The sequence below is a fragment of the Ahaetulla prasina genome, chromosome 3 (assembly GCF_028640845.1).
Source record: "Ahaetulla prasina isolate Xishuangbanna chromosome 3, ASM2864084v1, whole genome shotgun sequence".
Taxonomy (NCBI): domain Eukaryota; kingdom Metazoa; phylum Chordata; class Lepidosauria; order Squamata; family Colubridae; genus Ahaetulla; species Ahaetulla prasina.
The window spans coordinates 151,899,821-151,915,219 of NC_080541.1; the positions used below are offsets into that span (position 1 = coordinate 151,899,821).

The 15,399-nt window shown below is 39.0% G+C and overlaps 1 protein-coding gene across 1 annotated transcript; it reads left to right on the forward strand.

Annotated features, from left to right (window-relative positions):
- The first annotated feature begins 488 nt into the window (after window positions 1-488).
- LOC131195670 (uricase-like) lies at window positions 489-14,260 on the forward strand. Its single transcript, XM_058177765.1, has 8 exons — window positions 489-587; window positions 874-1,092; window positions 3,803-3,919; window positions 4,156-4,234; window positions 6,274-6,463; window positions 8,815-8,938; window positions 12,987-13,070; window positions 13,944-14,260. Exons 2-8 carry the CDS (start codon window positions 877-879, stop codon window positions 14,085-14,087), a joined length of 954 nt encoding a protein of 317 aa, XP_058033748.1. The 5' UTR covers window positions 489-587; window positions 874-876; the 3' UTR covers window positions 14,088-14,260.
- Window positions 14,261-15,399: the final 1,139 nt, after the last annotated feature.

The following is a 15,399-nucleotide window of genomic DNA, read 5'->3' on the forward strand; positions in this document are numbered from 1 at the left end:
CTAGAAATTCAATAAATAATAATAATAATAATAATAATAAATGGATGACTTGAGTTGGTGGAGGATATGGATAGATGGCTTATTTATTTATTTGATTTTTATCCTACCTTTATTATTTTTAAGAATAATTCAAGGCAGCAAAGATAACTAATACTCTCTTATCCTCCTATTTTATCTCCACCAACAACCCTATGAGGTGGGTTTGGCTGAGAGAGAGTGACTGGCTTAAGGTCACCCAGCCAACTTTCATGCCCACCATACTATTGTACTTTTAATTTGGTGTAGCTGGCCAAAGTTGGGCAACCTAGAAATTCAAATAAAGAAAGAAATTGCAATAGCAGTAGCACTTAGACTTATATACTACTCATAGTACTTTACAGCCCTCTCTAAGCGGTTTTACAGAGTCAGCATATTGCCCCCAATAATCTGGGTCCTCATTTTACCAACTTCAGAAGGATGGAAGGCTGAATCATCCTTGAGCTGGTGAGACTCGAACTGCTCAACTTCCGGCAGCCGGCAGTCAGCAGAAGTAGCCTGCAGTACTATATTCTAACCATTGCACCATCAAGGTTCATAAGGTTGAAAATGTGAGTTACGGGAAAGAATACACCCATAGGGTGACATAGCCACATCTTGTGTGTCCAAAACTTGAACATTCTTGATAAAATAAGATGATTCAAAACATATATGGATAAAAATTAGTTTGAACCAGCTTATCTCTCTCTGTCGTTTAATGCTAAACTGAATGGATGAAAAAGATGAGTTTATATGCATGCATTTCTTTATTTGAACTAGCTTATCTTTTGTTGTTTTAATGCCAAGCTGTATGGACAAAAAAGGTGAGTTTGTGTGTGTGTGTTTTCTTTATTGCAGCCTATGGAGGTAGAATATGTGAATTCTGAATATGGAAAGAACGCGGTGAGAATGCTGTACGTTAGACGGGAAGACCAGGTACACTGCATTAAAGAACTGGAAATCTCTGTACACATCAGACTCAACACTGTGAATGAATACTTGAATGCCGACAACTCCAGAGTCATCCCTACAGACACCATAAAGAATACAATTGAAGGATTGGCCAAATGCAATGGGGTAGGTTGCAAAACCATCCGTCTTATCTTATAGCTAGAATTGGATTGCATTTCCTCTTTTTTTGTCATTTTATAGACTCCATCTTCAGACAAAGCAATAAACCAAAAGATGGGGTGCTATGTAGGAGAAAGTTTCTAAATTAGATGTGGTAGCATTTTATGTTACCTTGCTTGGGTTTTATGATCATGTAATATTTATTTTTAAAAAGGATCGTCACTAATATTTGTATAGCAAGGCAAAATGTTCAATGTTTTGAATCATTCAGAATTCAAAGAGCAGCAGAATGCAGGTAGCAAATTATGAGATGCTTTATTATTATTATTATTATTATTATTATTATTTATTTCATTTTTATACCGCCCTTCTCCCGAAGGACTCAGGGCAGTGTACAGGCAAGATAAAACATACAATGTACAAATTAAAATGCAATTTAAAAAACTTATTTTAAAATTAGCCTGAAAAAATTAAAATATGCCAAGAACTAAAAACCCCATTTCAAATTAATCAAATTTACAAAATTTAAAATTAAAATTCAATTCAAGCTAGCCCCGCGCGAATAAAAAGGTGTGTCTTCAGTTCGCGACGGAATGTCCGAAGGTCAGGTATTTGGCGTAAGCTCGGGGGAAGCTCGTTCCAGAGTGTGGGAGCCCCCACAGAGAAGGCCCTTCCCCTGGGGGCTGCCAGCCGACATTGTTTGGCAGACGGCACCCTGAGAAGTCCCTCTCTGTGAGAGCGTACAGGTCGGTGGGAGGCATGTGGTAACAGCAGGCGGTCCCGTAAGTACCCAGGCCCTAAGCCATGGAGCGCTTTAAAGGTTGTAACCAACATTTAAAGTGCACTCGAAAGGCCACAGGTAGCCAGTGCAGTCTGCGCAGGAGAGGTGTTACGTGGGAGCTACGCGTAGCTCCCTCTATCACCCGTGCAGCTGCATTCTGGACTAACTGAAGCCTCCGAGTGCACTTCAAGGGGAGCCCCATGTAGAGAGCATTACAATAATCCAAGCGAGAGGTAACGAGCGCATGAGTGACCGTGCACAGGGCATCCCGATCAAGGAAGGGGCACAACTGCCGAACCAGGCGAACCTGGTGGAAGGCTCTCCTGGAGACAGCTGTCAAATGATCTTCAAGCGACAGCCGATCATCCAGGAGGACACCTAGGTTGCGCACCCTATCCTTTGGGCCCAGTAACCCGCCCCCACCAGCCAGCCGGGGCTGCAGCTGCCTGAATCGGGATGCCGGCATCCACAGCCACTCCGTCTTGGAGGGATTAAGCTTGAGCCTGTTTCTCCCCATCCAGACCCGTAAGGCCTCCAAACACCGGGACAGCACTTCAACAACTTCATTTTATACCGCCTTCTCCCGAAGGACTCAGGGCAGTGTACAGACAAGATAAAACATACAATGTACAAATTAAAATGCAATTTAAAAAACTTATTTTAAAATTAGCCTGAAAAAATTAAAATATGCCAAGAACTAAAAACCCCATTTCAAATTAATCAAATTTACAAAATTTAAAATTAAAATTCAATTCAAGCTAGCCCCGCGCGAATAAAAAGGTGTGTCTTCAGTTCGCGACGGAATGTCCGAAGGTCAGGTATTTGGCGTAAGCTCGGGGGAAGCTCGTTCCAGAGTGTGGGAGCCCCCACAGAGAAGGCCCTTCCCCTGGGGGCTGCCAGCCGACATTGTTTGGCAGACGGCACCCTGAGAAGTCCCTCTCTGTGAGAGCGTACAGGTCGGTGGGAGGCATGTGGTAACAGCAGGCGGTCCCGTAAGTACCCAGGCCCTAAGCCATGGAGCGCTTTAAAGGTTGTAACCAACACCTTAAAGTGCACTCGAAAGGCCACAGGTAGCCAGTGCAGTCTGCGCAGGAGAGGTGTTACGTGGGAGCTACGCGTAGCTCCCTCTATCACCCGTGCAGCTGCATTCTGGACTAACTGAAGCCTCCGAGTGCACTTCAAGGGGAGCCCCATGTAGAGAGCATTACAATAATCCAAGCGAGAGGTAACGAGCGCATGAGTGACCGTGCACAGGGCATCCCGATCAAGGAAGGGGCACAACTGCCGAACCAGGCGAACCTGGTGGAAGGCTCTCCTGGAGACAGCTGTCAAATGATCTTCAAGCGACAGCCGATCATCCAGGAGGACACCTAGGTTGCGCACCCTATCCTTTGGGGCCAGTAACTCGCCTCCAACAGTCAGCCGCGGCTGCAGCTGCCTGAATCGGGATGCCGGCATCCACAGCCACTCCGTCTTGGAGGGATTAAGCTTGAGCCTGTTTCTCCCCATCCAGACCCGTAAGGCCTCCAAACACCGGGACAGCACTTCAACAACTTCATTTTTTATAATATGAGATCTGTACAAAATTCAGATAAACAAAAAAGGAATGAAATCAATTGAAGGCCGAAGTCAAGATTTAAAGTAACCAAGGGGTTTTAGTTCTATGTACTCAGGGTTTGTTGCTCTTTAAAAAAAACAAAAAAACAAATCCTGTATAAAATTTATTTTTATTAAAAAAAATGCTAAGAATTTCAACAATAGTGGGTGGTTAGCAGTAATAGTTCATACTTTGTGGATTTCATAATTTCTCATGAATAGCTATGGGCTGCCATAGCCAGTATGACAAATCTTTTATGATACATAAGGTACAATATTAATTCTAAAAATTGATTTGGAGATGGAACCTGATCGTATCTCAACACCTTTTCTTTTTAGATCAGAACAATAGAGGAGTTTGGGCTGGATATCTGCGAGCACTTCATTAAAAGCTTTTGCCACGTGGTGTATTGCAATGCCTTTATCAAAGAGATTCCCTGGCAGCGCCTAGAAAAGGTATAACGAAGCATATATTTGGGCCACATTCCCCGCACAAAGCTAGGGAAGGGACAATGACAGGGAAGAAATATGGCATATGACGAGGGTAGGGAAAGTTTTAGTAGGACAATAGGTTGGCAAGGAGAGCAACAGTTCATGGTGAGTGAGCTCTTTCATTTCTTTTTATATATGAATTCCAAGTGCAAGGTCAAATGGTTTATTTGCAACTTCAATATGTCATCCTTAATTTCTAGGACAATACTCCCCATGCCCATGCTTTTCTCTACAGTTCTGAAGGAATTCGATTTTGTGAAGTGGAGCGGACTCAGGACAGTAAGGAAACGATTTCGATTCTTTTAGTAGAAACATTAGGTTCATATTTGCAATGGTAGCTTGTAAACAAGATAAATCCATTCGTGTTATTCTTGAAGACCACAGGCTCAGGTACAGCTTACAGCCTGTGGCTCAGGCTGTAAGAAGCCTGTTATTAAAACACAGCTGCCTGCAATTACTGCAGGTTCTAGTCCCACCAGGTCCAAGGTTGACTCAGCCTTCCATCCTTTATAAGGTAGGTAAAATGAGGACCCAGATTGTTGGGGGGGCAATAAGTTGACTTTGTAAATATACAAATAGAATGAGACTATTGCCTTACACACTGTAAGCCGCCCTGAGTCTTCGGAGAAGGGCGGGATATAAATGTAAATAAATTAAAAAAAAAGACCAGAACCGATATAAAAAAGCAAGTAACAAAGCAAACACAGACTTGTTCCCTTTTCTTGATTATATAAAGTCTGTTCTTTCATTCTCAGCAGTGAAAACTTCCCTGGGTGACTTTGGCTGTCAACTTTCTCTCAGCTCAATGTACCCCATAAGGTTGCTGGTCTGGGGAAAAGTTGGAAAAGATATTGCAATGTATTCTGCCTTGAGATGGGAAACCAACCAATCATTCAATCAATCACCCAAACAATATATTATAACCCTGTATCTTGTTGCAAGATCTACAAGTCCTTCAGAAGCTGCCAGTAACATACTATGTGATTTATCTACTATGGTAATTTTAATATAGGTAGTCCTCAACTTATGACTTTAATTGTACCTGAAATTATGGTCCTACATTGTTGTGGGTCACCAAGTGACTGGACTCAATTTTACAATCCTTTTAGCAGAGGTTTTAAGTGAATCAATTTTATCCAATGAGTGGGGTTCTTTTTGCCATAAACCAAAAGTAAAAATGCCATTACAAGACTGTGGGATGCTGCAAATGGCTGTAATGGTGAGCCAGTTGCCAAGCACTCAAAATATGATCACGTGTCCATTGTGTGTGTGCGTATGTGTCTATATGGCAGTTGTAACTTCACAATTGATTGGAAGTAGCTGTTGGAAGGTTTATTGTAACTTCGAATGGCTGTTAAGTGAAGACTGCCTGCCTGTCTGCAACTTTGAAAGTCTAATGTTTGTAATCTTTTAAAATGCTATTTTAAACTATAAAATAATTTGGTTTTTAAAGAGCAATAACTCTTTAAAGTTATAACTCAATGAAAAAATGAACATAAGTAAGCATATAAACGGCACATGGGCAACAAAATCCACAACAGGTTAGAGCCCCTTCTGGTGAAAATTACTCTGCAGGATTAATATTTGAAACCAGATCTGAATTAAACGTTTGGATCAATCCAGAGCATGTTGAATGATCTTAATATTCCTCTCAATCCCTATAACTTAGTGAATTTACAATAAAGTTGGAGCCTTGTAAGAAAAATGGTGTTGCCTTAATGATATTTGTTTTGATCCACTTTGTTGTTGTTAGTTTTAGATGTTGGGCAACATTCCTCCAGGCCTTCCTGTCCTCTACCGTCCTCTGGAGTCCATTTAAGCTCACACCAACTGCTTCAGTGACTCCATCCAGCCATCTCATTCTCTGTTGTCCCCTTCTTATTTTGCCCTCAGTCGTTCCCAGTATTAGGCTCTTCTCCAGTGGCCTCTTCATATAAAAATAAGGGGTGGGGGGGGAATTTTGATCTGTTGAATCAAAGCAAAGGCCTCAGCTCCTATACAAATTAATCCAAATATGCCATGCTAAAACTGACACACAGATTTCCTTTTAAACTTAAATAAGGCATCCATTATTAGAATTCATAATCAAGACTATAATACATTTTAAAAATTTGAGTTCCCAAGAATGTTCGGTTTTTCAACCAGCCATATAGAAACGCAGTTCAATGCATGCTGAATTGGAAATAAATTTCATTGTCCTGGGCTGCAAATTGATTTGCAGGTATCACTGCATCTTTAGAGAGGGAAAAGCTCTATGTGTAACTGTGGGACATCACATCTTATATTAAAATTTACTTATGCTCTTCTTCTTCCACTAGGTGCTCCAATTGTTTTTTCTGGCATTAAGGATCTAAAACTTATGAAAACAACCCAATCTGGATTTCAGGGCTTTCTTAAAGAAAAATACACCACACTTCCAGACAGGATAGATAGAGTGTTGTCAGTGGAAACACTCATCAAATGGTGCTACGGTGAATGCTTGGATGGCCTTGATTATGATTCCATATGGTAAGTATGGATTCTCCTATACGTAATGGGGTCTCTGAAATTTCTTTACAGTGGAAGAAAAGGCTTACATAAAATAAGACTAAAACTAGCAACAAATAAGATCTCTTGCCAAGGAGGTTGTGATAAAATACCATACAGGTAGTCCTCAACTTACAACAGTTCATTTAGTGACTGATGACCATTTTTCAAATTTATGACCATTGCAGCATCCCCATGATCACATGATCAAAATTCAGACAATTGGCAACTGACTCGTATTTATGACAGTTGCCGTGTCCCAGGATAATGTGGTCACTTGCTGAGACCTCCTGACAAGCAAGGTCAATGGGAAAGTCAGATTCACTTAACAACCGGGTTGTTAACTGAACAACTGCAGAGATTCACTGAACAACCGTGACAAAAAAGGTTGTAAGTTTCACTTGACAACTGGGGCAAACTCACTTAAACAATGTCTCCCTTAGCAACATAAATTTTGGACTCAGTTGTGGTCATGAGTCAAGGACTACCTATATTTGAGGATCATTTTGACTCACAGTCTTGACTTATTTTTTTTAAGTGTTTTATTTCTTGTGGTTTGACTCCATTTCTTTTAAAATAATTTTATTAGATTTTTTACACTAAAAAGATTACCAACTTACAGAAAAGAAATAATAAAGAAAATAAAGAACAAAGCCAAAAGTACAGAAAGAAAGAAAAAAAATATAAAGAAAGAAAAGGAAAGGTAAAGAAATATAAAGATTTTCTTTTATAACAAATTGTGAGCATAAATTTAAATTAACCTTTTCCTCTAAGGTCACATAACTTTCACTTTTTCCTGTTATCTAATAGGTTTTCCAATCACCAAACCCATATATCATAATTTCACTTTTTTCTGCCTCAGGCAAAAAATCCAAAAGGGCTTTCAAATCCAAATTAATCAATGACTTTTCTCTATTCAAAGTTGTCAATTTTACTATTTGAAGACGTTCTATCATCTTCCCCATTCACTCTTCCATTGTGGGTATTGTCATATCTTTCCACCATTGTGTATATAAAAGTCTTGCACTTTTGTTGGCTCTAGACCAGGGATGTCAAACGCGATTTCGTTGAGGGCTGCATCAGGGTTGTGTTTGACTTTGGAGGAATAGGGGATGGGCATGGCCATAGCAGGCGGGACTCACGTGAGGGGCACCTGTAGTCTCCAAGTGCTAATGCAGGACTTCCCTGAGACCCTTCCTCACTCTCACTAAAATCTACCTTCCTTCCTTCCTTCCTTCCTTCCTTCCTTCCTTCCTTCCTTCCTTCCTTCCTTCCTTCCTTCCTTTTCCTTCCCTCTTCCCTTTTCCCTCTTCCCTCTTCATTCTCCTTTCTTCTTCCTTCCCCTCTTTTCTTATTTTTCCTTCCTTGCTCTCTTCCCATCTTTCCTTCCTTTTCTTTGTCTTTCCTTTTTTTCCTTTCTCCTTTCCTGTCCCTTCTTGCATGCTCAAATGCAAAAGGGGAAACATTTCTCCTTTTGCTTTGTTTTTAGTTTGTTTTGATAGCCTTCTGCCAGCAAAAACAGGGTGCTCCGTTTTCCTGGCAGAGGCACTACTTATTTCTTTTGCTCCCAGACACTGTATTGATCATTCCCTTTCTCCCAGCATCATAGTAATTTTGGAATTTGTTGTTTTTATTCCCAGTTCTTTTAAAACATTGCACTGTCTGTGATTTCTAATGTATATAATAGATGAGGTTAGGATTATCCACAATTCTAGAGTGCTGTATTATTCTAAAATTGTTGGGTTTTGTTTGTATTTTGATGGTTGTACTCGGACTGCAAACTTTAAGGTAAATTATAAAATGTCCATAAGGCTAAATCCTTTAACTGTCCACAAGTATGTGTCTGCCAACTCTTATGACCAATGAAAAATTTCTAAGAGAAGCATTACATGTTCCTGAAACCTGACTGTCAAGTATATAAGATTACAATCACTACCATAATCATAACTTGTATGCTACCCAACTCCCAATGACTCATATTTTTATCCTCCAGCTTATTTTGGGTGCTTTGACTAATTTTCCATCGAGAATTTGCTCAGCTCCCTGGTTATTTGGCTTCAACAATGTTACAATATCTCAGGCTTCCCAGTTAGTCCCACTCATGGCTGAATGTGATTATGTGGAGTGTCTGAGGATTTTAGGCACGTATACTGGTATATATATTGTCATATCTTGATTTCCTCAGTGTGAAAATTATCCCAGTGCTTATAAACATTACAGGCACAACACAAAAAGTTGACCACGAATGCCCATGTGTGTTGCTTTGCACAATGTAGATTTTACCCATTGCAGTTTGATTCCAAATGTTGTATGGTTTTTTTTCAACTTTAAAGGAGAACTGCCCATGAATGTGTCCTTGATGCTTTTGCTGGGCCACCAGAAACAGGCCATTACTCACCGTCTTACCAGAAGACAGTCAACTGTATTCAGACATACATTCTGGAAAGAATCCCACAGGCCAGTAGCTTTATTTCATTTGGAGCTTTCAGTGTGTTATGCTATGTTATAATTATATGTTATAGTTATAGTTATATGTATGTATGTATCAGTGGTGGGTTTGAAATTTTTTTACTACCGGCCCTATGGGTGTGGCTTGGTGGGCGTTGGTGGGTGTGGCTTGGTGGGCATAGCAGAAGGAGGATACTGTAAAATCTCCATTCCCTCCCCAATCCAGAATAGAATAGAATAGAATAGAATAGAATAGAATAGAATAGAATAGAATAGAATAGAATAGAATAGAATAGAATTTTTTATTGGCCAAATGTGATTGGACACACAAGGAATTCGTCTTGGTGCATATGCTCTCAGTGTACATAAAAGAAAAGATACCTTCATCAAGGTACAACATTTACAACACAAATGATGGTCAATATATCAATATAAATCATAAGGATTACCAGCAACAAAGTTACAGTCATACAGGGTAAGGTTACTGCAAAATCCCCACTTCCTCCCAATAAACTGGGACTTGGGAGGCAGAGAATAGATGGGGGCGGGGCCAATCAGAATTTTTACTACCGATTCTCCGAACTACTCAAAATTTCTGCTACCGGTTCTCCAGAACTGGTCAGAACCTGCTGAAACCCACCTCTGGTATGTATGTATATTAGCGTTTTCAGAAAATGAAAGCTTATTTCCAAAAATACCATACTGTATCTTACGATGAATTTGATGATTGAGGCATGGAGCCCATTCATTTTTTTATGTGATTCCCCAATGGACAAAGGCAAAAATATTTCTCACTTTTTTATTTCGGGACCATACACCCTTTAGGGAAGTGTATATACTGAGCATTTATACTTTGTACCTGAAAGAAAGATCTTTTCCCCCATTTCTTCATCTTAGACTGGCTGAAAATGAAGCATAGTAGCAGAGATTTTTCTACCTAATCTGTTTTGGTGAAATTATCTTAAATTCAAGATCACTTTTCTTTTGGGTAAATGCCATAAATTAAAATCCACTCCATTACAACTAAGAAATGACAAATATGGATGGTGTTGCCATGCAAATAAAGAAGATGTTATTATTATAGGTATCCAAACTAATGCTGTCTCAGTATGAAAATAGATTCTATCCACTGAAATGTTGGCAAGGTTAAAGTTTTTTTACAAGTGGAATTTCAGTCACTGAAAATACCTTGCTGCTGGTAGCTGGTAGCTGGCAGCCTAAATTCTGAATAAAGTTTACCTGGAGAAGAATACCTGATGGGCCAGGTCAGGGGTGAAATGTAAAATTTGTTACTACTGGTTCTGTAGGCGTGGCTTGGTGGGAGGGTGGGTTATGTGACTGGGTGGGCATGGCCAACTTTTTTTTTTTACTTTTAAAACCATTTTTTCTACAACCTCTTTTTTTTTTTTTTTACATTTATATCCCGCCCTTCTCCGAAGACTCAGGGCGGCTTACACTGTGTAAGGCAATAGTCTCATTCTATTTGTATATTTACAAAGTCAACTTATTGCCCCCCGCAACAATCTGGGTCCTCATTTTACCTTCCTTATAAAGGATGGAAGGCTGAGTCAACCTTGGGCCTGGTGGGATTCGAGCCTGCAGTAATTGCAGGCTGCTGTGTTTTAATAACAGGCTATCTTACAGCCTGAGCCACCACTCAGCTGAAGTGGTTGTAAAAATGCTTTGAAAGGGTTTGAAATGCTTTGAAAGCCTCTTCAGCCGAAGAGCTTGTAGAAAAAATGCTTTGAAAAGGTTCTGACAATCCCAGCTGAGCCGCGTGATCATCAGAGGCTTTTTTTTTAACTTTTAAAAGCATTTTTTTTAGCTGAAGAAAAAATGCTTTTAAAAGTAAAAAAAACCTCTGAAGATTGTGTGACTCAGCTGGGCATGCGAAGAGAAGTGGGGGCAGGGATTTTTGCTACCAGTTCTCCGAACCACCCACCGCCATTGCTACCGGATCGGATCCAGCCGGGAGCATTTCACCCCTGGCCAGTGTAGTGGAATAGTCAATGATGATGGACTAAATCAGTAGAAACCCAAGTTCAAGTCATCCTCAGCTATGAAAATTCACTGTATGTCTAAGGCTAGCCTCAGCTCAGCTTAGTTTCCTGACTGTGGGGAATAAAATGAAGGGAGAACTCATTGCAATCTTTCTTGAGCTCTGGAAGGAATGGCAGGATATATTTATTTTTATTTATTTATTTATTTTATTTGTCACAACATCATATAAAAAGGATTATATAGTATATGAACATATATATGAGTAAATATTAGGAGGTATAAGCATCAATATATATATAGGAAGAAAAACAAACAAACAAACAATAGGACAGAAACGGTAGGCACGTTTGTGCGCTTATGCACGCCCCTTATGGTCCTCTTAGGAATGGGGTGAGGTCAATAGTAGAAAGTTTTTGGTTGAAGCTTTTAGGATTATGGGAAGAGACCACAGAGTCAGGTAAAGTATTCCAAGCACTGATGATTCTGTTACAGAAGTCATATTTTCTGCAATCTAGATTAAAGCGGTTAACATTAAGTTTAAATCTGTTGGTTGCTCTTGTATTGTTGCAATTAAAGCTGAAGTAGTCTTTAACAGGAAGGACATTACAATAGATGATTCTATGAGTTAAACTTAGGTCTTGTCGAAGGCGACGGAGTTCCAAGTTTTCTAAGCCTAGGATTTCAAGTCTGGTGGGATAAGGTATTTTGTTGTTTTCAGAGGAATGGAGAACTCTTCTTGTAAAATATTTCTGGACTCGCTCAATTGTATTGATGTCAGAGATGTGGTGAGGGTTCCAAACAGGCGAGCTGTATTCTAGAATTGGTCTAGCAAATGTTTTATATGCTCTGGTTAGTAGTGTAGTGTTTTTGGAAAAGAAGCTACGCAGGATTAGGTTTACAACTCTTAGGGCCTTTTTTGCTATGTAGTTACAGTGGGCTTTGGCACTTAGATCATTTGACATGAAAACTCCAAGGTCTTTAACGGGGTGGGGGTCATCTGTAAGGAAATGTCCATCAAGTATGTACTTAGTGTTTGGGTTCTTTTTTCCAATATGTAAGACTGAGCATTTGCTGGTTGAGATCTGGAGTTGCCAAGTTTTAGACCAAGTGATTAGATGATCAAGGTCTTTTTGGATGATAGATGCATTGTCTGTGGTGTTAAATAGTTTGACATCGTCAGCAAAGAGAACACAATTACTTGCGATATGGTCACAAAGATCATTAATGTATAGTATGAAGAGTGTTGGTCCAAGGACGCTGCCTTGAGGAACACCACTCTTGACAGGAACAGGATTTGATAGAGCATTGCCAATTTTGACCACTTGTTGTCTATTGGACAGAAATGCAGATATCCATTTGTGAAAGGGTCCTGAAATGCCATAGGATTTTAGTTTTAGGAGAAGTTTATCGTGTACTACTGAGTCAAAAGCTTTGCAGAAGTCTATGTAGATTGCATCTATTGTTTTGCCTTGATCGAGATTTGTAGTCCATATGTTTTTACAGTGAAGAAGTTGTAAGTTGCATGATAATTTTTTCCTGAAACCAAATTGTTTATTGGAGATTAGGTTGTTAGTTTCTAAGTGTGAGGTAATGGATTGGTTGATGATTGATTCCATGACTTTGCAGTTGACGCAGCACAGAGAGATCGGTCTATAATTTTCAACTAAGCTGGGGTCTCCTTTTTTGAAGATAGGGATGACTGTGGCTAGTGACCAAAGTTTGGGAAGGGAACTGATTGTGAAAGCTTTGTCAAAGATTATGCTTAGGGGTTCTGCTATATTAGTGGAAAGTTTTTTAAAGAAGTATGCGCATAGTCCATCAGGTCCAATAGATAGCGATGGTTTCAAGTTATGAAGAGCTTTTTCAACGTTTTCTTCTGTGAAATCTATATATAAATTTAAGTAAATAAAATAAAACATTTCATATCATTCAAGAAACTGTCAAACACAAAAACTATAAATATCAGGAGTCAGTCAACTTTATTGAGTTTATTTGTTATGTTAAATCTGTATATACGATTTCTTTATAAGAAATACTGGTATTTTTGTATTTTCAGATTGAAGAGGTAGAAGTGATCCTGTCTAACATCCACTATTCAGCAACAAATTTAGAAAAACTGGGAATATGCAATGACAAAGAGGTGAGAATTACTTTTTCTTGGTCATCCAAACTACGGTATTTATTATTGCAGATTGTACACTGGGAAGAGCGGGATCATTTACCAGTAATACAAATTTAATTGAATCTACTTTGGGTCACTTAGCCTCCAAAACAAAATGAACCAACACATAAAAAATGTTATTCAGACAATTAGACCTTTTTGACACCAAGAATTCCTGACACTGGAAGAAGACGATCATGGAAGTGGAAGAAGTGGAAGAATTCCTTTTCAAGATCTGAATTTATAAGACTAAACCTGAACAATCTTGAAGCCAATGGAAGATTAGCCCAGATTATTTTATTTTTATTTATTTTTATTTGAATTTATATCCCGCCCTTCTCCGAAGACTCAGGGCGGCTTACACTGTATTAAGCAATAGTCTTCATCCATTTGTATATCATATACAAAGTCAACTTTATTGCCCCCAACAATCTGGGTCCTCATTTTACCTACCTTATAAAGGATGGAAGGCTGAGTCAACCTTGGGCCTGGTGGGACTTGAACTTGCAGTAATTGCAAGCAGCTGTGTTAATAACAGACAGACTTAGTCTGCTGAGCCATCAGAGGCCCTCTGGCTCCATCTATTTGTTGAGCTTATTCCACTAGCTACCTGGTCTGATTAAATCTGAAAAATGATTATTATTCAATGAAGCATAACCCTGACATTTTTATTAATAATCTAGCTCTTTCCGAATTACCGGAGTCATCCAAGAGGTGAAATTAACTGTATAGACCAGTTAGATCCTTTGTCTGACTATTCAGGAAAAAACATAGTCCTGCTTTTTCCTGTGATAATAATGAGTGTTCAAGTTAGAGACCAATGGTTCAAATGTATGCATCTTTCCTTTCCAGATTTTTACACCTCAGGAGACACCATTTGGTGCTTGTGCAACCACGCTGCGTAGAAAGGATTGTTCAAAAACTCTGCGCCATATACCAGTAGATTGCAAGCCTCGTTGCTGTGTTGGGTGGAAATTTAGCCGTGAAATTTACTGAAGACCCACTTCTTTTCTGAGAACATCATATTACTTAATACTGAAATCATAGCTGCAGACATTACTTACTCCATGCTTTTCTCCATGTTACCATAGAAAGTCAGTTATGGATGATTATTTCCAAGTAGAGTTTCAAGAAAATAATTAATGAATTTCCTTTTTTCCTCTCTCTCTTTTGACAACCAACACCCAAATACAAAGCACTCACCACAGCACACAGTAGTTGTATCCAAACTTAACCATGATTCAAAATAATTGTCAATTGCAGTCCATTCTAATATAACGAAGTCTGGATCCAGTTTAGTAACATTGCAGAATTTCTATATCAATTAACCATGGCTCATCAAGTAAACAGATGTGCTACATGGGAAGCACCAGTAGCTACTTTCAAATGATTATTATTGAGTTTATCTTCACTGATTTTGAAAAGGTGAAGAAAACAATACGTAAAGATCCCATTACTTTCCTGACTTGACTAGTGCCAGAGATCTAAATTTCTCCTGCCCGTTTAATAATTTCTGTATTGCCTACGTAAGTTGAATTAGACCAACTTTGTTAAAAGAAGCAGAAGACCTGCAGTTTTGCATACTGTAAATGTTATATAGTGTGTCAAAAGTTCAGAAACTGCCTACCTTAAGGCTGGTGGATCTCACACCCTGGACAAAAGAGGCCTTACCAGATCTCCTCTCTGGACTCTCCCCTTCTCTAGACTTTCCTCTCTGGATCCTTCAAGGCCTCTGGAGCCTCAGAAAATTGTGTGAGAATGCTTGCATGATTTTTGTGTGCCTCAGAAGCTATGAGAAAGCAAGGCCATGTGGCTTCCAGAGGGTCTGGAGACTTGGTGTATCACCACAAATGTATTTTATAGTTTCGCCATCACTATCATAGTATAACTGTTGTCTGTTGACGGACTGGCATTTAAGTGATACAAATGTGATTTCCATGCATTTTACTTTCGTAACCAAACCGGGGAATGCATGTGAGAAGGTAAATAGCTATGCATTTATATAATCATAAAATATACTCAAACTACCACCTAGCTCCACTCAAAACATATGGATGCTAAACACTGACATTCAATTTACTCAAAAAAAATGAGCTGATTCCAAATTAATTTTTATAAAATATATATTAATTCAATTAAACAGAAAATTTTAGAAGATCTAATTCCAGAAGGAAGGAGTCAGATGAAAAAAAACCCTATTTTTACAATATTAACTGCAGACCATGTTTTTAACAAGGCTTCTGATATTTCATGATTGTAAATAAGATCCAATTTATTTATTTGCATAAAGTTTCCTACAATATAAATT

What these genes read in the sequence shown, in the direction of transcription:
- LOC131195670 (XM_058177765.1), top strand. Translation starts at nt 877, where the DNA reads ATGGAGGTAGAATATGTGAATTCTGAATATGGAAAGAACGCGGTGAGA. An exon ending in GATTGGCCAAATGCAATGGG is followed by an intron (nt 1,093 to 3,802) that starts GTAGGTTGCAAA and finishes TTTTCTTTTTAG; the next exon opens with ATCAGAACAATAGAGGAGTT. An exon ending in AGTGGAGCGGACTCAGGACA is followed by an intron (nt 4,235 to 6,273) that starts GTAAGGAAACGA and finishes TTCTTCCACTAG; the next exon opens with GTGCTCCAATTGTTTTTTCT.